This window comes from Megalobrama amblycephala, linkage group LG2 (genome assembly GCF_018812025.1).
Source record: "Megalobrama amblycephala isolate DHTTF-2021 linkage group LG2, ASM1881202v1, whole genome shotgun sequence".
NCBI classification, from domain to species: Eukaryota; Metazoa; Chordata; class Actinopteri; order Cypriniformes; family Xenocyprididae; genus Megalobrama; species Megalobrama amblycephala.
This window is the reverse complement of record NC_063045.1, coordinates 41,322,740-41,346,671: the sequence shown is the minus strand read 5'-3', so window position 1 is coordinate 41,346,671 and position 23,932 is coordinate 41,322,740. Positions and strand designations below refer to the sequence as shown.

General features: G+C 37.8%; 2 protein-coding genes across 11 annotated transcripts in view; one reads left to right on the top strand and one right to left on the bottom strand.

The window, feature by feature from the left end:
* The window catches only part of bach1b (BTB and CNC homology 1, basic leucine zipper transcription factor 1 b), a 74,379-nt gene that overhangs the window by 20,863 nt on the left and 29,584 nt on the right, over window positions 1-23,932 (bottom strand). For 2 of the 3 annotated variants that reach the window (XM_048175963.1, XM_048175933.1), the window contains one exon: window positions 6,985-7,558. The exons of the other annotated variant lie outside the window; for it this stretch is intronic. The gene's annotated coding sequence lies outside the window, so the exon portion shown is untranslated. Of the gene's footprint in view, window positions 1-6,984; window positions 7,559-23,932 lie in introns of those variants that run through there. 3 annotated transcript variants of the gene reach the window in all.
* The window catches only part of grik1a (glutamate receptor, ionotropic, kainate 1a), a 76,136-nt gene that overhangs the window by 40,918 nt on the left and 11,286 nt on the right, over window positions 1-23,932 (top strand). For 7 of the 8 annotated variants that reach the window (XM_048175904.1, XM_048175895.1, XM_048175867.1 and 4 more), the window contains 6 exons: window positions 7,982-8,089; window positions 8,331-8,375; window positions 11,882-11,989; window positions 12,323-12,526; window positions 13,323-13,546; window positions 16,311-16,429. In XM_048175904.1, the coding sequence (XP_048031861.1) occupies window positions 7,982-8,089; window positions 8,331-8,375; window positions 11,882-11,989; window positions 12,323-12,526; window positions 13,323-13,546; window positions 16,311-16,429 (808 nt within the window). The remainder of the gene's footprint in view (window positions 1-7,981; window positions 8,090-8,330; window positions 8,376-11,881; window positions 11,990-12,322; window positions 12,527-13,322; window positions 13,547-16,310; window positions 16,430-23,932) is intronic. The other variant, XM_048175876.1, reaches the window with a different exon arrangement.

Here is a 23,932-nt window from a genome sequence, read left to right as displayed (position 1 = left end):
TTGAAGATGTGTGCTGGTAACCCAAAAGGTTGCAGATTCAAATCCCACAAGAGTTGCTCCATGATCTGTCACTGGTTTGACCTTGATCGAGCCACTTTGGTTGCTACAGGGTGTTTTTGGACGAGTTTCAGCTAAATGGTAAATTAGTAACAAGTGAATTCCTATTGTCATTTTTAAAACTAAGACTATTTAAAAAAAATAAAATAAATTCCTGGCATAAGTGACCATGTTAGAATGCAGTGCACCCCTTATCTCCAGTGGCTCTATTATAATTCCCTGCAGTGGTGGAAATGGTTCACATCGAGGTCAGCATCAAGTCTCCAAATGTCCTGCAGAATAGTAAGCTGTATCCACCTGAACAAGTCTGGTGACATGTTGAAGGCTAGGCTCTTGTTTTGAGATGTGCTCTAAGAAACACTGCAACCTTGATAATAGAAGTGTTTTTTTCCTGATATCCCACCCACTTATCAAAGGTAGAGAAGGCTTGAACAGGGCTATTACTCTTCCTTAGTTCCCTCAGCTGATTGAATTCTGGTACAACAAAGCTAGGGGAAATGAAATGACGGTACACTAGCTTGATATTTTTGCTTTTGGGAAAAAAATGACCACGTAGGGAAGAGCACTTGTCATTTATTCAGAAAAAGCCTAAAGCTTTGAAATTTTGCCTTAAACAGCTTCTGTGTGAACTAAATTTATTAAAAAATGTAATTTTTCAACTTAATTGAGAACTATGGCTTGTTGAACTATTGTTGTGGTGGCATGTGAATTGTAACAGTAAATGAAAAAGCTCTGTAACACTCGCTAAAGTCGATACAAAACATCCTCAAACATCTTAAGATTATTACAACTGGGCTTTACTAGTGATGTCAGACTAAACGTAAACTCATCATTAGCAAGTTAGCAGGGCCGGATTATCCATAGACGGGATTGGGCGAGTGTCTTGGGGCACCAGCCAATAGGGGGGCACCAAGTGATTAAGATAATGATTTTTTTTTTTTTTAAATCATGTTTTGTATATATTTAGCTGGAAAGATACGAATACAAAATGAACACTTAATGATACAATATACACAGAGAGAATATAAAGACCCCTGCCCCTTTGATCGCGAAAGTGAAAGTGCCCAGTTTGCGGTCGCATCGCGGTAGAGATCCATGGGAACCAACGCAACAGTGTGCGGCGCGGGACAAGATTTGTTGGGCGCGGGCGGTGAGACACTACTCGTGTGCGGGTTGCGGGAGAATCAAATGATTCCTGCGGGAAGCGGGCAGGCGGGAGCGGGACTGAAAAATCCGTCCCATCTGATTTTTCAGTCCTACATCGCGGTGCCCCCGCGTTCCCATTTCTGTGCATGCCGCTGCATGGAGGACACCAGGTTTATTCTTGCCTATTTATTGGGAAAATCTTATTAAAACCAAAATTATAGGCCTATGTGGTGTCCCATGCACTGACAACCATATATACATTCACAGTGCTATCTAGGTAGTCCGGTCACGGTGGCTGGCGATTCTGTTATTTCGGTCAAATGCAGGCAAATTTCGCTGCGTATAAAACATACAATACGCTTCAAATGATTACACATATATGTAAATGTTCATGTACAATTTATTTTACCTAGGAAGCTCGTATTTATGATAATTCCAATGGCACGTGAAGGCAGAATTAATTAACGATTTTGCATGCACAAATTCTAGAAAAAAGATTTTCTGCTTATAAGGCTTATTTACCATTATTTCTCGGCAAATATGTGACGCTGTTTTCGATTTCGGTTTTCTCTTTTAGATGGTTACTTAGATGCTTGTAAAGTTCAGTGTGTGTGTTTTGCTGCTGCGCGCGTCTGTGGTACTGAATTCAGATTGCTTGCAACCATCTTTCTTGGGCTTGCTTTTTTTAAAAATTTTTATACGTATATGGTTTTGCATGTAGTCCTCATATATGCCTTTTATGATGGAAATAAAGATATTTAGTATGATATGTGATGTTGCACTAGCATATAAGTTGAATGGGGGGGGGGGGGCGGGGGCACTTCAAATGTGGTCACCCTAGGGCACTAGGCCTGCAAGTTACTGTGAAAAATACACATTTTAATAAACTTTGAACCGAGTGACATCAAGTTTAAAATCTATACTTACATGTTTTAAATCATCCACACTTTAATATTGCACTTTAATATTGCAAATACATGCATGGGTTGCCCTGCATTTTAATTTCCACTGGATTAGAAGCAGCTGTTCCCTTTCAAAGGCTACACTCCAAGCTGCGCTTTATTCAGCGCTGTGGGAACGTCTTTAGTCATGACCAGCTGTGAATATATGTGTAAAACAACGTCAATGAAATTGACCTGTATTTATAGCCTTGCGTGACGTCATTGGAATGTGTCGCGAGCAAGGCTATAATTTGATGTGCCACCTGTACATCTGCAGGTCTTTTGTCTTCAGAGACCATACTGTGAAGTGTGTGAGCTCTGCTCAAATTCTCTCCTTCCTTCATTACTTTGTTAGGAGTTAGATTTGACAGGTAGTGTGCAGAACTTTCTCTCCCCTTGTTCCTTTTTCAACTCTGTCTGACAAGTGAAAAGTGAACACATATATATGATATATATTATATATTTGAGAGAAAGTCATGGCTGAACAAAGCAAACGGTGTGTGTCTCCGTGTTCGCGTTCCATCTCCGAATCGGACACACACCAGTATTGTTTTGTTTGTTTGGAAAAGAGCACGCTGCCCTTGCGCTGTAACAGGGCGAGTGCGAGCATTGTGAATGTTCATGGTTGAAGTGCTTTGCGTTCACTTTGCTTATTTCAAAGGGGCAGCACCCACAATGTGATCGTGGGGCTCGCGTGGCGATCTGGCTGAGGAGCGAGAGACGGGTTCATCCTTATTGCTCTCTCTCTCTCTCTGTCCAGATCGCAATGTCCTTTACCGAGACTGAAGTGTGCCTCGGCGCTTCTTCGGCTTGGGAAGAGGACATTTAAGTGTTTTCCGTTGGAATGGAATGGAATATGAGTTTGTCCGTCTCCGAGCATTCCTCCCGTGATGATAAAGTGAAAGGGAACTGCTCTGGGCGGTCATTCATGCAGTGAAACACAAGCAGACCCCAAACATTTCTAATATAAATGTGTTTTGTACCCGTGACATCGACCCGATCGACTATCGCGTGTGCAAAGGCACGCGTTTATATGATGCTGCCTCAGATCGGAACACTATGACATTGTTGCAGGTGGATCAGGCTGACCTGCTAAGAAGGCTCAAAAGCAGGCTGTGGCGACTTGTGCTTCCCCTCGTAAATCTGGGGACCAACTCGGCACGTTCAGCAGCCTCATAATATCTAACACCCGCCCCTTCTCAGCATCTTCACATAAACCCTCCTTCCCCGCCACCTCTGGAGCTTCGGGGGGCAGCGGTTTTCAGTGAAATGTTAGGTGTTCCGTTGATTTCTGTAACACATCAGGACACGGTACATCTAACATCCCCTCAAAGGGAAGTATCAAAATTAGTGCCCATTTCAGAGAACTTGGCAGCGTGGAACTACCGCCAGGGATTTCTGCGTGGGTTCTAAAGACAGTAGAAAAAGGATACAGAATCCAATTTATTCATCGTCCTCCGTGTTTCAACGGCGTGGTCTCCACTACCGTGAAGCCAAGGCAAGCGACTTTACTGTCATAAGAACTGGAATCTCTTCTGAAGGAAGGGAGCATGTTCCCTCTCTAGAGAGAGAGTTAGGTTACTACAGCAGATACTTCTTAGTTCCCAAAGGATGAGGGGCTGCGTCCAATCTTAGATCTTTGAGGCTTAAACCATTTAGTCAAAGCTCTCAAGTTCAAGATGTTAACCATAAAGATTATTGTGTCACAATCCAACATCATGATTGGTTTGTCACAATCGATCTCAAGGACGCATATTTTCACATAGAAATATTTCCACAACGCAGGAGGTTCCTGAGGATCACTTTCAGGGGTGAAGCTTGCCAATATCGGGTTCTTCCATTCGGCCTAGCCTTATTACCCTGCCGCACATACACAAAATGCATGGATGCAGCACTGGCTCCATTGTGACTCCAGGCCATTCACATTTTGAATTACGTGGACGACTGGCTAATAGTAGCACAGTCACAAACGATGGCATTACAACACAGATGTCGTACTAGCCCATCTAGTTTCTCTAGGGTTGAGACTAAATGAGAAGAAAGTGTTCTCTGTCCAACCCAGAGAATGACATATTTAGGGGTCGTATAGTATTCAACCACGATGTGGGCACAATTGTCTCCCGCTCGAGTCGAGTCCATTCTAACCACCCTGAACAATGTCAGGCTAGGCCAAGATTGCACTGTTCTGCAGTATCAAGAAATGTTAGGTCTCATGGCATCAGCATCCTCTGTGATTCCTATGGGCCTCTTGCATATGAGACGTTTCAGTTGTGGCGCAGAGCCGAGAGGTTTTGTCAAAGCAATTCCCCACGGCAAATAAGGGCAAGGGCACGCGCTGAGTGCTTTGTGCCCTTTCTAAAATCCATGTTTATGGTAAGTCACGCGCTAATGCTTTGTGCACTTTCTAAAATCCATGTTTATGGTAAGGGTTACGCGATGCAGCTTCGTTCCCTTTCTATGTGGCTCAGACCCCGGTTCTTCACCTTGGGTCCCACTCTATATGCGTTGATGTTGCAAGTTGCCAACAACAGATGCTTCCCATATGGACTGGGGAGAGGCCTTAGGTAGCCGTCCAGTCCAAAGGGATATGGTGAGGTCATCATCTTCATTGGCACATTATTTGCCTCGAATTGATGACTGTATTTCTGTAAGCACAGAAGCGTGTAAGCGTTTCCTCCGGTTTCTGTGCTTCCAGGAGTTCTAGCCAAATTTCGCCAACAAGGGACTTGGCTCTTTCTGATAGCACTGCGTTGGCTGAATGGAATATGGTTCTCTGAGATAATATCTCTCCTCGACAGCTCGCTGTTGGCGATACCGAAGGGGAGAGACCTTTTGTCTCAGGTGCAGGGGACAATATTTCATCCCCTGACGGAGATGTGGAAACCTTCATGTTTGGCCCCTGAGGGGAACCAACTGAGGGACACAGGGCTTTCACCTGATGTTATTGAGACCATTAAATGCTAGGGCTCCCTCCACTAGATAAAGTTATGCACACAATGTAGATATAGTTAACTGCCAGATTGCTACAGTTCTGGTTTTTCTGCAGGGAAAATTATTAACAGGCACATGCCCTGCCACTCTCAGGGTTTATGTGGCCGCTCTTTCGGCTTGCTACGCTCTGGTTGACGGGGTGCCTTTGGACAAGCATGTCCTGCTCTCTCGCTTCGTTCGAGGGGCCAAGCGGCCTTGGCCTCCTTCTAGAACCAGGACCCCTTCATGGGACCTAGCAATAGTCCTGGAGGGCCTGGTTGAGACCCCCTTTGAACCGTTAAGAGTCAGTTTCTGACAAGCTGTTAACTCTAAAAATGTTTTTTCTCATGGCTATAACTTCTCTAAAAAGAAGTGGGGATCTGCAGGCTCTGTTCATTGTGCCATCCTGCTTAGACTTTGCCCCAGGTATGGTGAAAACTATTTTGCATCCTCATCCTGACTATCTGCCGAAGATACCTTTCTCGACCTTGCATCCAGTCACTCTCGAAGCCTTCTGCCCTCCGCCGTTCACAACGCCGGATCAGGAGAGACTTTTCAGACTTATGTCCACCGCACCAGCCAGTGGTGTAAGTCAGAGCAACTGTTTGTTTGTCATGGCGGCCATAACAGGGGTGCCGCCGCCACGAAACAGTCCATGTCACATTGGGTAAGAGATGCTATTGCCCTTGCCTGTGAGGTGCGTGGTCACATTTCGCCAATGGGTATTAGGGCTCATTCCACCAGGGGAGTTGCCTCTTTTAGAGCTTTGGCAGGGGGTGCTCCCTTGCAACATGTTTGTGATGCAGCAGGATGGTCCTCACCGCACACATTCATAAGGTTTTATAGTTTGGATGTTCATGTTACTCCGGGCTCTCATGTCCTTGAGTCGACATCACAAGCTGTCTGAGACTCTCTGCACTTTGTGACACACTTCACAGCCAGGGTGTCTGGACATACAGTGCGGCGGCGTCGGTATTCTCATTCCCACAGCACTGAATAAAGAACAGCTTGGAGTGTAGCCTTTGAAAGGGAACACCCCGGGTTACTTCACTGTAACCCTGTTCCCTGAAAAGGCGGGAACGAGAAGCTGCGCTTCATTGCCACACTGAGATGTCCCTGGACTGCTCTTCAGACAAAATATCTGCAGATGTACAGGTGGCACATCTAATTATAGCCTCGCTCACGACGCATTCCAATGACGTCACTCAAGGCTATAAATACAGGTCAATTCACTGAAGTTGTTTTACACATATATTCACAGGTGGTCACGACTAAAGACATTCCCACAGTGCTGAATAAAGCGCAGCTTCTCGTTCCCGCCTTTTCAGGGAACAGGGTTACAGTGAAGTAACCCGGGGCATTACATTTATTCAGACAGGAACAACACAGAAGTTTTGTAATACTGTTACCAAATTTGGATGAAAAACAACACAAAAGCATATTTAACTTTTGACAGAGAGACAGTGGATTTATATGATGCACACTACTGTTTAAAAGTTTTTGTTTTAAATTAGTACTCTTTAAATTAATACTTTTATCCAGGGTGGATGCATTAAATTGTTCAAAAATACCAGTAAAGTCATTTATAATGTTACAAAAGATTTCTATTTCAAGTAAACACTGATCTTTTAAAGTAGAAAAACAGTTCAATGTTACAGTTTTTACTGTATTTATGTAAATAAATGGTGACCATAAGAGACTTCTTTCAAAAAAAAATATTACAGACTGTAAACATTTGAATGGTAGTGTATGATTTGATTTATTGAAAATAAAATTTTGACCATAAAGTGAAAAATTACAAAAGGAAGACATTGTTACGGTCAAAATGTTGGTGTGTTCTAGTCAACACACATGAACACATGAGGAAGTACTAATTCAAAAGTCTTTAATAAGCTAACCAGAATGCAGGAGAGCACAGGAGAATACACAGGAATTAAACCCATCATAAGCACACTCAAAGTAAAGACGATAACCGACTGTGAACTGAACAAAATGGGAAGTATAAATACACAGAAGCAAACAAGGGAAATAAATAAGACACAGATGTAATTAATCAGAAACCAAGAAAACTAACAAGGGGATTAACAATACTAAACTTAAAAGAAACATAATATAGGCTCATGAATGAAAAAAAATGAAATCTAACATAACCCTGACATTTACATGGCTTGATATGGCCACTTGAATGAAATGGCACAGTGGCTCATTGAGTTGCACTGTCCCCTGGTTTGAGTCCCAGCTGAGCCAGAAGGCACTCTGTATGGAGTTTGCATATTCTGCGTGCGTGTCCGTTGGGTGTGATTGCATGTGCGTGAGTCCCAGGCCATGCAATGGGGAGAGTTGGGGTAAGACCTGACAACCTACCCCGGAAAAATCATTGAAAGAAAATTCATGGGCCATCTCTCGTCATATGTCATACGTCTCAAAATGGTTCTGAAAAAAATCTGAAACAAAATCTGAAATGGTTAATGAATTAATTAATTACTGACGCTACTTTTAGATATTGCTTTTTTCCCATATATTAGAGCAAGTGCTGCATTTTCCCCATTTTATATTATTACAATTTCATTGCAAGTAAAAAAATAAGTGGTATGACTTGTAATACAGAGATATACTGTTTTATTCATCATTTAGGCAAACCTGAAGCACATGATCCAATTGTTTCTGTTCAGACTCTGCACAATAGTCCATTCAACTAAAATTTAATTGACCAGCAAAATGTTTAGTTGAAACTCTTGGGGGTTTTGTGTTAACAGACGCACATGCCCTAAGGATGCATAATATTCCATTACCGCTATGATTGAAAGACACAGCAGTAAAATCAATGTTGTGCATCATTCTCAAAGTATACTGTTTTTGTGCCTCAGGCCCAATGGGATGGCTTGACAGGACGGATAGTCCTTAACAAGACTGATGGTCTGCGGAAAGAGTTCAACTTAGACCTCATCAGCCTCAAGGAGGACGGCACGGCGAAGGTGAGTCAACTCAGCTGGACACTGAAGAGATGTTCAATCTCTGCTGCTATTCATATGATTTCCGCAGCAGCCGGAGTGAATGGAAACCTTGAGCCAAGTGTCTTAATGTATTTCCCGTATGGATTAAATTAAGTGGACTCTTGAATATGTTGTTTTGAAGATATATTTTATTAGCCAGATCATTTGTTTTGACCTTGTTGCTCCCATGCTGATTACACAACTCTTCAATTCTTCCTAAAAGCGAGTGGCTGATGGTGCATCACGACCTACTAAATTATGGACAAAGGTTTGTTCCAGTCTTGGTTTCATTCCCTGAGTTTGTGATTAAGACTTGTGGAGAGCTTGGATTTCCTTTCCTTCAGTAAACCTGGTGCCCTTTCATCGACTTCCCTCTCCCTGCAGAAATCCCTTAACTTCCTTATGGAAAGACATCACTGCCAGTCACTTCTGCCAGAATGTCTTGCTGAGATGCATAATGTGTGCCAGTTATAGTTATGACAGTTAAATCACCATCCTCAATATTCAGCACTGTAAAATAGGCCCTTTTTTCCACAATGTTTCGTGCCTCAGTAAGTAACGCATCTCCATAAAAGGCTGCTCAGGCGTGCAGAAAAATGTGCATGAATCCACAGGCAGATATTTAGAGAGCAGCTCTAATCTACTTTTAAAGTTCATTTGAATAAGTCGCTCATTTCAGACTCATATGAGCTGTGTGACAAGTGCCATACATAAACATAGACTAGATTAGGCCTGTGTTAACAAAGGGTTTATCGAACAGAGAAAGGCAAGCCGTCCCTCAAGAGGTTTAAATCTTTTACTGCTGACATCCTGTTTTAAAGGAGGCTGTCATAGTTTTTAGTAATTTTTTTTTGTTCAAGATCCTGTATAATTTGTCAAATTGGATCAACCACTTTTTACTATCTCTCTGATCATTAGAATTAGATGGGCTGCTTTTATTGAACATTATTTATTAAATAATACATTTCTTGTTGATTTATGAAACTTTTATCTCATAAGATCAAGGATAATTTGATTCCTGTAACGTGTTTTCTAGTCTAAATAAGAGTTATGCTGTCAGGTAATCAGGCAATACCTTCTATCTATCTTATCTATCTATCTATTTATCTATCTATCTATCTATAACCTGAATTCCGGGAATGTTGGGACGTTTTTTAAATTTGAATAAAATAAAAAAACTAAAAGACTTTCAAATGAGCCAATATTTTATTCACAATAGAACATTGATAACATAACAAATGTTTAAACGGAGAAATTTTACAATTTTATGCACAAAATGAACTCATTTCAAAATTGATGCCTGCTACAGGTCTCAAAATAGTTGGGGCTTGTTTACCATGGTGTAGCATGTAGCTCTTCTTATCGAGGTTATGAGTTTCTGGAGTTTTGGTGTTGGAATTTGGTCCCATTCTTGCCTGATATAGGTTTCCAGCTGCCTAAAAGTTTGTGGTCGTCTATGACATATTTTTCATTTAATGATGCGCAAAATGTTCTGTATAGGTGAAGTGAACTCTTCTATGACAAAGCCAAGCTGTAATAGCTGCAGTATGTGGTTTTGCATTGTCCTGCTGAAATATACAAGGCCTTCCCTGAAATAAATGTCATCTGGAGGGGAGCATATGTTGCTCTAAAACCTCTATATACCTTTCAGCATTCATAGTACCTTCCAAAACATGAAAACTGCTCATACCCATATGAACTTATGCACCACCGTACCATCAGAGATGCTGGCTTTTGAACTGAACACTGATAACATGCTGGAAGGTCTCTCTCCTCTTTAGCCCGGAGGACATGGCGTCCATGATTTCCAGCAAGAATGTCAAATTAGGACTCATCTGGCCATAGAACACTTTTACACTTTGAAACAGTCCATTTTAAATGAGCCTTGGCCCACAGGACACAATGGCGCTTCTGGACCATGTTCGCATATGGCTTCTTTTTTGCATGATAGAGGTTTAGTTGGCATCTGCAGATGGCACGGTGGATTGTGTTTACCGACAGTGGTTTCTGGAAGTATTCCTGGGCCCATTTAGTAATGTCATTGACACAATCATGCCGATGAGTGATGCAGTGTCATCTGAGGGCCCGAAGACCACGGGCAACCAATAAAGGTCTTCGGCCTTGTCTCTTACGCACAGAGATTTCTCCAGTTTCTCTGAATCTTTTGATGATGTTATGCACTGTAGATGATGAGATTTGCGAATCCTTTGCAATTTGACATTGAGGAACATTGTTTTTAACATTGTTGTTTTTAAGTTATTCCACAATATTTTTACGCACTCTTGCACAGCTCTGCCCATCTTTACTTCTGAGAGACTCTGCCTCTCTAAGACATCCCTTTTATAGCTAATCATGCTACAGACCTGATATCAATTAACTTAATTAGTTGCTAGATGTTCTCCCAGCTGAATCTTTTCAAAATTTCTTGCTTTTTCAGCCATTTGTTGCCCCCGTGCCAACTTTTTTGAGACCTGTAGCAGACATCAAATTTGAAATGAGCTCATTTAGTCGATAAATTTGTAAAATTTCTCAGTTTAAACATTTATGTTATCTATGTTCTATTGTGAATAAAATATTGGCTCATGTGATTTGAAAGTCTTTTAGTTTTCATTTTATTCAAATTTAAAAAAACATCCCAACATTTCCGAAATTCGGGTTGTATCTGTCTGTCTGTCTGTCAGTCAGTCAGTCAGATAAAAATTGTAATATTTTCCCATAAACTTAAACAAAATCTCCATTAATGTGTTCTGATTATTAATTGTAAAAATAGTTCCATTTAAAATACAACAAATTACCCTGATGACATTTGTGTTGTTTTTATAGAAGCTGTGACGCCTCAAAAGTTTAAGCCTCCCTGAGGCTCTGTAATCGTCACATCTTTACACATTTTCCATCTTCTTGTGCTTCTTGTGTTCATATTTCATATTCATATTTGAAGTCCATTAACCAGAATAGCAGTGGAGATAACAAAAAAAGCTTCATCAATTGTAGAAATGCTGGAAAGAACTTTTTCTGCTTCAATGACCTGGAGAAATAGAGCAGTATAAAACTACTTGTCCTCAACTTGAAAATTATACTGAATATACAAGAGCTCTATATATGCATAGATACAAACACACATACATATACTGTATATATATTTGGCTATCAAGTAGATTACTAAAGGCTCACAGTTTTATTTCAAGAGAACTGTTTAACCTTCTGATCCTGTGCACAAATCTTTACAAGCCATTTGAACCATTTATGGTCTGATGACAATTGGCTTGACCTTTTCTCATACTTGTTTTGACCTCGATCTTTATGTAGTGTTTTCTATCTATGACAACATCAATTCAACATGGCTGCCAAAAGTGGAAAGTGATGCACTTAAGATGGTATATTTACATATGAGCTTCTGTTTTGTTGGGGAAAAATTAATCAGTGAAAAAAAAAAAAACATTTTGAGGAAAAAATATTGGGAATGTAATAAAAAATAGTTTTTTGTTCCTGAAGTGTTTTAATAATTAATGTATTCATTCATAATTTTTAGAGCATGCATTAAATTGGGAAACATTTTACTGGGTTTTATTGAGCAGGGAAGGAGTGTTTTACAATCAAATGGATTCAGTGAATTAGGACTAGATTTTTAAATTGTCTTTCATTAAGTTTTTTCCTTTCCTTTCCTGACCTATTTTATGAGTCTGTAGTGATAAATTCTGTCCCTCTTTCATTGTCATCTCTCAGAAACAGAGACTCGTGTGCTTCATGCCTTGTCATTTTTAACTGTATTGCTAGATTGGAGTGTGGAACTCTTACACGGGCCTCAACCTGACTGAGATAAAAGACAATAAAAACATCACAGACTCTCTGGCTAACAGAACGCTTATCGTCACCACAATCCTGGTAAGAATCCAGTCAGTTTTAATTTTTCAAATTCACTCCCCTCATTTATGTTAAAAACTCTGTTCAGGGATCACAGTTATTTTTAGTAGTTTACATTTATATTTGCCCTGTGGATAGTTTCACTGGTCCACCAAATGAGAAAGAAATATATACTAATATATATTTTCCATTTATTTTATTTCATTATTGGTTTTTAATTGCAGCTATGACAGCTATAAATTCACTCAAACAATTGGACCAAAATTGGACTCCATACATCTCATACATCATACATTGCCTTGGTGACATTTAAATTTAGTGTAATACCAATATGTGAATTTATATTGTGAACAGGAAAATCCCTACGTTATGTTTAAGAAGTCTGACAAGGTGCTATATGGGAACGATCGCTTTGAGGGCTACTGTCTAGACCTGCTAAAGGAGCTCTCCAACATCCTGGGATTCACCTATGAGGTCAAGCTGGTTTCTGATGGCAAATATGGAGCTCAGAATGACAAAGGCGAATGGAACGGCATGGTTCGGGAACTAATTGACCATGTGAGTGATCTCCCATGATGTTACACAAAGGGTCTTTTGATCATATCATTCAAATGCAGTCTTTATAGATGAGCTTCTGCCTTTTCACTCCATTATATTTCATCCCATTTTAACCCCATTATATTTTATATTTCACTATTTAGAAAGTAAAACCAGACTGTCTATACTCTTTAACAACTAATTAACCAAGATATTTCAGTTTGTAATGGATGTTTTTGTAACTTGGCTCCTCTCAGGCAGTTTAGCAGAGAGCTGAGAATTATGTTTATTAAAGTGTAAGTAGTCCAAAGTTTTTATAGGAAGACTACAATTGTGTATACAAAACACCAAGGTGCAAGTTTCATTAAAAAAACTTCTACTTTAATGAGAAATAAAACTGATAAGGGTTTTTCCAAGGAAAATGGCATTTGTGCTTTCATCTGACTGTAAAAAGTCAGTTTTTTTAATTGATAATAAATATCTTTATACTTCTACATCCATTTTTATTCTTTATACTTTATCAACCCCCAGCTTCTTCATAACTCATTGTCAGTATGGTAGAAGTACAAAGTCTGGCAATCTACAAAAGAGCCTTTTTGCACATCTTTAGTTTAAATGAACTTCATAAAACAACAGGAAGCTTCAAACAGCCAGTCATTTTTTATCAAAGCCCTGTTGTGGGATCCATCTCCGCAGGCGTCACTTATTTTTATCTCAGTGAGTGAACTCCAATATTAACTGCATCTATCTGCATTTCTTCAAGCAGTCAAAACGAGCTCCCATCGCCTTGTAAGCCTCTTTTTGTCCCCTTAACCAGATAGCTGACCTGGCTGTGGCTCCGCTGACCATCACTTATGTCAGAGAGAAAGTTATCGACTTCTCCAAACCCTTCATGACCCTGGGCATCAGCATACTGTACCGCAAACCAAATGGCACCAATCCAGGGGTGTTCTCCTTCCTCAACCCCCTCACCCCGGATATCTGGATGTATGTGCTGCTGGCCTGTCTTGGAGTGAGCTGCGTGCTTTTTGTGATAGCCAGGTATGGATGAAGGTCTCGGTTTAACACGAACATCAATTCTGCGTCTTGATTTTAGAACTAGGAACACTGACCCAATTGTTCAAAAATGTCTTTCAGATGTTTTATAGTTTGACATAACTTGTGGAGACACATTATCAGGCTGTCATTTGAAGAATATTGCTGTTATCTGTAGCTCAAGGGAACATTGTACATCTCTTTTTGAAGCTTTCAAGAAGTTTTTGCACTCTCGACTTCAGTCTCTTTTAAAATTTAAAGCTGTTTTGCACAGTGTGCATATAGATATCATGTTTCTTTGTGAGAATGCATTTAAAGCAGTGTAGTTTTCTCATGTTATATCATTGTGCTTGTGAGATGTCAGAATCAAAATGCTGATTTGATCTTGAAACAGATCAATAAGTAATAAACAGCGCACAGATTTTATTATATTGCTGTCGGATAATGAATTTCAGTCATGAATGTCCAGATTCCCCTTTTCCCCAGTAAATGCATAATGCACTTTCTCAGTCAGTAATGTTTTGTATTTTGTATGAGCTTGCACAAGGTTGCGTCTGTATTGAAGTCCAGTTCATAAGCTTTAGCCCCGGGCAGATGTCCACATCTACCTAAAAAGAATATCAAGAGAGCTATGCTACCTCATCAGAGCCAGATGATTGGTTGCTTCAATTAAAATGCAAAGAGGCAATGAAAATGCTGTCCAATAAGACTTGGTTAATGGACATCTGGTGGGGACTCAGTGTTAGTGTGGGTTCATGTGCACTGGGTGACCCATTTGTTCACAGATACAATCTGCTGAAGGTCTGTGATCTTGAAATGTGGCAGGTTTGATAGCAGACGTACAGCAGTTTATAAGAGTGAGCATCTACACACCGTGAAGCATGACAAATGAGTCTTGTGACATGTTCTGATCAGGCATCGATTCACCATGGGACCTTTATAAATGACCCAATTATTGAGTGGTAAAATGGAGACTGTGTCTTTCAGATGCTCTTGTGTAAACGTAATCTCTTTCAAACTGAAATTTCTGCCAGTTGTTTCCTTTTCTGATTTCAGCACTGTAAAAAGTGAATGTCCAATTATACTGTATAGAGACTTTTATTGGTTAGTCTAGTATAGTCAGGTTAATCTGGTTATATTAAATAATAAGGGTTGTCAGTTGATTAAAAATGTTATACATTATGTGATTTGGCGATTAATTAATTAATCGAGGAAGGCAAAAACAATGAATAAGCATAATAAAAATGTGTTTACAAAAGGTACTTGATTTGTTATTTTTTTATGGAGTTATTTAGTTTTATATTTTTAATAATGAATCTTATCATTGTAATAATTACTACAAGTTTATAATTAATCACACTAAATTTAATTATTGAATTGGCAGCCCTATAAATAATATTTTCTTAGAATTTTCACAGAAAACAAAAACAGTTATTTAACATTAAGTCAATATCAATATAGAATAGTCAATATAGAAGTAGACAAAATAAATGAATAAAGTAGTACTTCAGGATTTAATTTATAATTCTTTTATGAAATTAATTATGGAATTATATATTTAATAATTAAGTTTATAATTTGAATAATTTTATAATTCATCACACCAAGTTGACATATTAAATTGACAGACCTATAAATAATATTTTTGTGTACGGAATTAAATAAAAGCCATTAAAGGATTAGTTCACTTTCAAATGAAAATTACCCCAAACTTTACTCACTCTCAAGCCATCCTAGGTATGACTTTCTTCTTTCTGATGAACACAATCGGAGATATTTTGTGTTAACCCTATCCTGACACATCTGAGCTTTATAATGGCAGTGAACAGGGGTCACGAGAATGAGCTGAAGAAAGCACTTCCATCCACATCCATCCATCATAAACTCCACACGGCTCCGGGGGGTTAAGTCCTTCTGAAGTGTAGTGATGCGTTTGTGTATAAAAATATCCATATTTAACAAGATATAAAGTAAAATATCTAGCTTCTGCCAGATCGCCTTCCATATTCAACTTACAAAGACAGTGTAAATCTCTTGCAGATCAAAAAGCTAACGCTACGTCCTACACCTTCCCTATTCAACTCACGGAAAAAGTGTAACTTTGCGTAAACTGACGCAATGCCAGTTAATGCTTTCTTCATAACTTGAATACGGAAGGCGGTCTGGCAGAAGCTAGATATTTTACTTAATAACTTGTTAAATATTGATTTTTATTTTTTTTTACACAAATGCATTGCTTCGCTTCAGAAGGCCTTTATTAACCCCCCAGAGCCATGTGGAGTATGTTTATGATGGATGGACGTGGATGGAGGCACTTTCTTCAGGTCATACTCGTGAAACCTGTTCACTGCCATTATAAAGCTCGGATGCGTCAGGATCTTTATTAAAATATCTGCGATTGTGTTCATCAGAAAGAAGAAAGTCACATACACCTTGGATGGCTTGAGGGTGAATAAAGCTTTAGCTAATTTTTATTAGAAAGTGAACTAATCCTTCAAATCTGTTCATCTAGAAGCACAGAAGTTTATTTTCCAGCTCTCCCCTCATTTTGCTAACCGGACAGATTACAACACTGGAAAGTTTTTTCTCATAAAATTAGATTTTTTTTAATCTTTGGTCGTAGCAGTTATTGATAGCCTGTAGCAAGAAGAAAACATTTTTAGCTGTTCTTGCCAAACATGCAGCCTCTCAAGCACAGTATTAATACTTAGTCTTCTGTGTTGTTTGCATTTTTTTCTGTGTAAAGCCAGTTTTCTTTGACTCTCTGCAGGTTCACACCATATGAATGGTATAACCCTCACCCCTGCAACCCCTCTTCTGAAGTGGTTGAGAACAACTTCACACTGTTGAATAGTTTATGGTTTGGTGTCGCAGCTCTAATGCGTCAAGGTATGTCACACACAATGCTGTAAAAGTGCTGCATGCTGACAAAAAACAGTTGAACGAAGTGGCATTTATTTAGATAAAGAAAAATTTCACAAGCACTGTGGTTGCTCTGCTACATCTGTGTGAACTTGAGGGTAGTTGACTTTACATTCACCAAAAATCACCTTGAGACCAGTTGGTTGAAATGAAAAGAAAAATAATTGTTCAGAAAAGTGAATGTGTGTGTGTGTTTTGGTTTGGTTTGAGATTTTACACAATGACATTCATACAGTAGGGACTTGTAGTGGTATAAAGATGACAACACACCTCTGGCACAGTTATAAGTCACAACCAGTTATTAAATAGATTTTTGTTCTGTCTTGCAAACTTTTAGCTGGGTTTCCCCTGGTGTAATGCATGCTAGTGAGGAGAGTTTGTAGGTTCCGCTACAGAAGGCATGAAACAAAATGGATGACCTGTCAGGTGTGCAGAAATGTGTGAAACGCCAAGAGCGGCTTTAATGAGCACAGGAGAACCAGACAAATCATTATGCAGCATAGTCTGACCTTACATTACAGAGAGTTTTCTTCTGAAATATTAGATAAATCTTATTTACATCAGAGGGACCATTCAGCCATAAAGAAGGAATTTTACAGAAATGTGGAGTGCAGTTGCGGGTATTTCATGTCACTGGTGGAATTTAGGGTATTCCATTATGGTTAAAGCAGGTCGTATCATGAAATAACTTTCAAATTTTACCTTTTTTTTTTGTGAATTATGACATGCAAATATATTGCAAATATACATTATGAAATGTATCATGCAAATATATGTTAAGTTTCAGTCCTGTAGTTTCTTGTCAGACAGATAATAACACAGACTTTTGATCCCAAGGATTTCAAATGTGATGATCCACTTTCAAGTATAAAAAATATTTATACTATGTGAGAAAAATGCTAAAGTCAGCATGAAATGAAAATTGACCCTATCTAACTTCTCAACCAATTGACTGCAAACTCACATTTTTGAGCGCAACACCTACAGTACATCTCTAAATCCAATCACCAACTGATGGATTTAACCAAGTTCTGCTCTTCATTTCTTCTTTTTTGAAGAAAAGATCTGTTACTACTGCCGTTTCATCGCAACTTATCTTATAAAGACAGCAAAATTAAATAATTGCTTGCAAAAGAAAATGATTGCCATTTACATTTTAATTATATTAAAACAGATTGTTAAAATATTATCTGGAAAATATTTACTTGTTATAAAGTTGACAGCATATCTGAGATTATATCTGAGAACATGATTTACACCTATTTTTTTTTAAAAAACAGAAAAAATAATATTACTAAATAATTGATGAATGTGAATGTAATAAAAACTGTTCAATTGATTTCTATTAATAATAAGAAGAATATATAAAAATTTCAGTTGGTAAATAACTAACGCTCATGTGTGAGTGTTTACATAGAAAGCAGCAAATAACAGGTTCATTTTAATTCAGGGTAAGAGAGAGAGAGTGGAAAATGATCATCTAAAACTAGATTTGATTTCCTGCGCAAGAAACCTTGACTATGATCAAAAAAGTGATAAAAATTAATGAAATTATCTCTTTAATAGCATCAACAAGCTTTTTGAAACCCACACACATACCGTGTTAATTGGGCTGATTTAGTTTGTATTCATCTTGTGTGGATGTTAGTGTGTTGTGCATGTGTGTTCGCATTATTACCTACCAAAGCTAAACCTCCTACATGAGGTTACTGAAATAACCTTGTCATCTTTTTTATCTCATCAATTAAAGCTTGCAGGGTTTTACCAATTAGCCAACGGTAGAACATAAAATGTTCTGCCGTTTCATGTTCTCAGTGAGAAAATGAAATGACAAAAAACGCTTTTTGTCCTTAATTTGACAGAGCAATATTTTAAGAGGATCATTCAACGCTTCGCCTCTGCTGTTCTGTTTGGGTTTTCATCAACATCAACTATTTGCTTCAGTAAATAGATTTATATTCTTGTCTAACATTGTGATAATATCAGGGCTATGATTGACAGTTGTGTCCTCCCCATGCCATTGAAGTGTAAGACATAGGTCAGTGGTTAGCATTTGCCATGCTAATTATCTGAGATTAGCAACACAGCATTTTCAAAGGAACAAACACACCTCATGGTGTCTGTCGATGAGTCGTTGCTCCCCAGGTGGCTAATGTAAAAGTGTTGGGTATCTTTCAGAAGGATTTATTAGCATTAGCGTTACTAAAAGGTCAAGATCATGCATTAGCCCATCTTTTAAAAAATATACAAGCCTTGGATAGTTTTTGCTGGGTTTACCCTGTTGGAAAAAACAGCACATGCTGGTTAGGTATGTTTTGAAGCATAGAAGCTGGTTTGAGTTGGTTTATGCTGGTTTGAGCTGGTTTAAGCTGGTCAGGTGCTGGTCCTAAGCTGGTCCTGAGCTGGAGCTAGTTGCTAAGGACTAGCATAAACCAGCTCAAACCAGCTGCCATGCTACAGAACATACCTAACCAGCACATGCTGTTTTTTTTTCAACAGGGTAGCTAGCCAGACTAGCTGAACAAGCCCAAAACCTCACTAAAACCTTAAAAACAGACCAGCCTGACCATCTTAAAGGTGCCCTAGATTCAAAAATTGAATTTACCTCGGCATAGTTAAATAACAAGAGTTCAGTACATGGAAATGACATACAGTGAGTCTCAAACTCCATTGTTTCCTCCTTCTTATATAAATCTCATTTGTTTAAAAGACCTCCGAAGAACAGGCGAATCTCAACATAACACCGACTGTTATGTAACAGTCGGGGTGTACGCCCCCAATATTTGCATATGCCAGCCCATGTTCCCAACATTATGAAAGGCATTAGACAAGGTCAGAATGTCTGGATCTGTGCAGAGCTGCATCAACAGACTAGGTAAGCAAGCAAGGACAATAGCAAAAAATGGCAGATGGAGCAATAATAACTGACATGATTCATGATTACATGATATTTTTAGTGATATTTGTAAATTGTCTTTCTAAATGTTTCGTTAGCATGTTGCTAATGTACTGTTAAATGTGGTTAAAGTTACCATCGTTTCTTACTGTATTCACAGAGACAAGAGCCGTCGCTATTTTCATTTTTAAACACTTGCCGTCTGTATAATGCATAAACACAACTTCATTCTTTATAAATCTCTCCAACAGTGTAGCATTAGCCGTTAGCCACAGAGCATAGCCTCAAACTCATTCAGAATCAATGTAAACATCAAAATAAACACTGTACTTACGCGATTAGACATGCTGCATGACGAACACTTTGTAAACATCCATTTTGAGGGTTATATTAGCTGTGTGAACTTTTTTTATGTTGTTTAAGGCAAGCGCGAGCTCTTGGGCGTGGAGCACCAGATTTAAAGGGCCACACACCCTGAATCGGCTCATTTCTAATTATGCCCCAAAATAGGCAGTTAAAAAAATGAATTTAAAAAAAATCTATGGGGTATTTTGAGCTGAAACTTCACAGACACATTCAGGGGACACCTTAGACTTATATTACATCTTTTTAAAAAAAAAGTTCTAGGGCACCTTTAACACACTAAACTGGGTTAAACTGCTTCTTTGGTCTTGTCTTTTATAGCTACACTAATGCTAATAGAACCATTTCAAATATAGTAAACACTATCTTTTATATTTACCCCTTTTTTCTCCTTTTGTATTTAAAAGAAATATGCAACATAATACAAAACTATTATTGACTCTTTACTCATGGTTGACTACTGTACATTAAAGTACTACTTTTTTGCTGACTGCTTTTATGGGTAATCACTGTTGTTAGATGTATATTGCTTGGATCAAAGATAATAATTTAGCTGGCAATTTAAAAGTTGTGCTCTACATGATGCTCAAGGCATACAAATGCACAGTACACACACTGTGAATTTGTGCTGTCGTTCCAACTTCCAGCCACCTCACCTGGGCATCCATGCATGAAAGACAATCACTGATTCTTCAGTATCATACATCAGACTTAGACTCACTGGTCTGTCTTTCTAACTACAAAATTAACATATATTAATCAGCTAATAGGATGTTCTCCTCCCATATTTCTTAATAGCACACCTAGTTTATCAAAATAGTGACTTTGCTTATAAGGACAGATTAATTTAAGAAAATAGTATTCTGTTTTCTTGGCTTTTTGCAAAGATAAAGTACAGTTCTTATGATGGTTTCATTTACTAGCCATGTATCAAAGCCATAGTGAAAACCCTCAGTTAGAAAAACACACAAGATTTATCATTAAGCTGAAGGTTAAAATCTAGAGTCAGTGTGATGAGAGCAAACATATGAGACTTTGATAAAAAATAAACCCATTTAGGTTGTCACAGCGAGCTTCACGCTGCTCATGGTGTCCTGGGTGACTCGCAGTCTCTTGTGTATAAGATTGTTTGAGAATGTGTGTATGCGTGCGTGTGTATCAGAGTTGTTTTCTCAGAAGAGGCAGTGCCTTAAAATATCAGAAAAAAGTCTTCAACTGTACAGAAGTAAAACAAAACAAATATTGTGAAATAGTTGATGAAATGGGGTGTAAACCACTTTTGTTCAACAGCAACATCAGCAGATACAGATTCAGAGGCAGCAGCATCTCTTTTCCTTTAGCATATTTTGGTTATGGAAAAATAATGGAAATAACTGCCTGAAATCCAATCTGACCATTAGAAACCTGATTTTAATGGAATATTATGTAAATGTTGTTTAGATCAGGGGCCAGGTTCATGAAAATCTTAAGAAACATGTTAGGAAAGTTCTCAAGGTGAATTCTAAGAATTTCAAAATTGTGCAATTCTTGAAAGTTATCATTTTCTTAAAAACTTGTTTTTTTTTTTTTAAATAAATAAATAAATAAAGTAATAGTTTATTCTTTTGGTGTGATCTGATTCATGGCAGTTCTTCCTGAAGATATTTTGGTAACACTTTATAATAAATGCACACTATGAAGCATTAGTTAAGCATTAGTTAATAGTTATTTCATCACTTATAAAGCATTAATAGACATTAGTAAGTAGTTTATAAATACAGCTATAATTGCTTTATTCTTGATTTATAAGCATATATATAATGTGTTTAATAATTGTATTTTCATACTTTATTAATAATCAATTTATCATTTCTAAATTAAATATTACATTATTTACAAACCAGTTATTTAGGAGTTGTCAGTAGTTCATTTAGTAAGTGTAAGTAAATGATTAATAAACTATTTAAACATTCATTTATACATCTTATTATTTAGACACATAGTAATAGTTACTTAGTGTGTTAGTAAATGTTTTATTAACACATATTCCTACTGCAATTCATGATTAATTCAGGTAGTTATAAAACATTTAGAAGTAGTCAGTTAACTATTTTTGTGAGCTCATCTAAAGTGAGGACTATTTATGCTTTGTAAAGCTTTTATAAATGAGATTTAAAGGTTCAGTGATCTTCTGCACTGCTGTTCTCTAATGTTTTAAAGTTAGTACCGAGGTAGTTTTGACACTAGGAATATGTTAATAAAGCATTTATTAACACACTGAGTAACTAATACTATATGTCTAAATAATAAGATGCATAAATGTACATTTAAATATTTTATTAATCATTTACTTACACTTCCTAAATGATCTTATGAACCACTGACAACTCCTAAATTACTGGTTTGTGAATAATGTAATACATAATTTAGAAATGATAAATTGATCATTAATAAAGTATGAAAATACAATTATTAAACTCATTATAGATATGCTTATAAATCAAGAACAAAGCATTAATAGCTGTATTTATAAATGCTTACTAATGTCTATTAATGTTTTATAAATGATGAATTAACTATTTACTAATGCTTAACTAATGCTTCATAGCGTGAGTTATTCTAAAGTGTTACCGATATTTTTATATTATCACAAGATGCAGCAGTCTGTTGCTTTCATTTGTGCTCTCTCGAGTTATTTACGATGACTTTTAAAAAGCAGTGAATGCAGTGCAGAGCTTCAGTGTTTGCATCCAAACGCCGTCTCAGTATTGGCCGACGCTGTTCACGTGAGCACCACAATGCATGCGGGTGATGCCTACGCAGGAGCCGGCCAATACAGAGCTGGCATTCTGACGTAAACACAGAAGCTCTGTACTGCGTCAACTGCGTAGGAGACTTACAGAGAAGAGGAAAAATTGTTGAATAAAGTCGTTATTTTTGTTGGTTTTTTGCGCACACAAAAAGTATTTTTGTTGCTTCATAACATCAAAGTTGAACCACTATAGTCATGTTGACTATTTTAACTATGTCTTTACTTCTCTGGACCTTGAATGTGATAATTTCGTTGCTTTCTATGGGAGATAAAAACCTCTCGGGATTTCATCAAAAATATCTTAATTTGTGTTCCGAAGATGAACACAAAAATTTAATTTTTGGGTGAACTAACCCTTTTGACTCTTTCACCACCATTAATGAAATTTTTCTGGCAATCCATGTTTTCACTGTTATACGGTATGGAGGCGCTATTACGCATCTTCTGAAAGAGTACAGAATCTCTAGATCAAAACACAGGCGAAGAAGATGCAGAAACAAGCAATTTATGCATTCCTTACACTGTAAGCTAACATGAACATCAAACATTATTGAATGACATGTTAAACCCAAAAAAGGTATAGGACTGTGCAAGCTTTGGGGGTGTTGATGGACACGATCTACTCAATCAAACGTTTTGATTATCATTCTGAACCCAATCCGGATTAAGTCTTTGACAAAAACGTGATTTTTCTCAGCTTTTTGTTTAAAATGTTGCAGCGTTTTTATATATGTAAAACTTACCCACATTCAAGTGTTAATTAAAAAAAAGAATGCATAAAATTTGTTTTGTTTGTTTAAAAGCAGAGACTCTGTACTTTCTTATGGTATATTGTATGTTTAGATATTTATACAACAAAATATTCTGGGAGCCATGAAAGTTTTGTGAAAATTATAAAAAAGAGCTGGCTCTGACTGGCAACTTTTTTTAAAAACACAGGTGGGGAAAGAGTTAAGTGGAAAAAAAATAGCAGTAAAGAAGAATTTTTTCTTAAACCTTGTGCTGTGTTGAAAATCCTTTACCTAATTTGGTGCCTTTTAAGAAAAATGCTTGTAAATCTCTCATTATGCAATAATATCACCAAATATTGGAATCAATCTTTTTGTCAGCTTGCTTCCTTTCAATTAGCACATGTTTTGTTTGTCTTTTTGGAACTGATTGATCGTAGACCTCAGTGATCTGAGCTTATGCACCCCAGTGTTTGAGTGAAAAAATTCACAAAATCTTATTTCTGTCAGGATCACTATCGTCAAAAATGACTGGCAGTTAGTATACAGTTTGGATTGGCGGTATGGTTCTGTTCTGGGCAAAAACTCCCTGCCCAACTATGTAGCCTAGCATGGATAAGAGCAGGGAGAGCAGCAATAACCCCCCTTAGGGTAAAAAGAACAGAACCAAGTATTGCAATATCATTAATTTT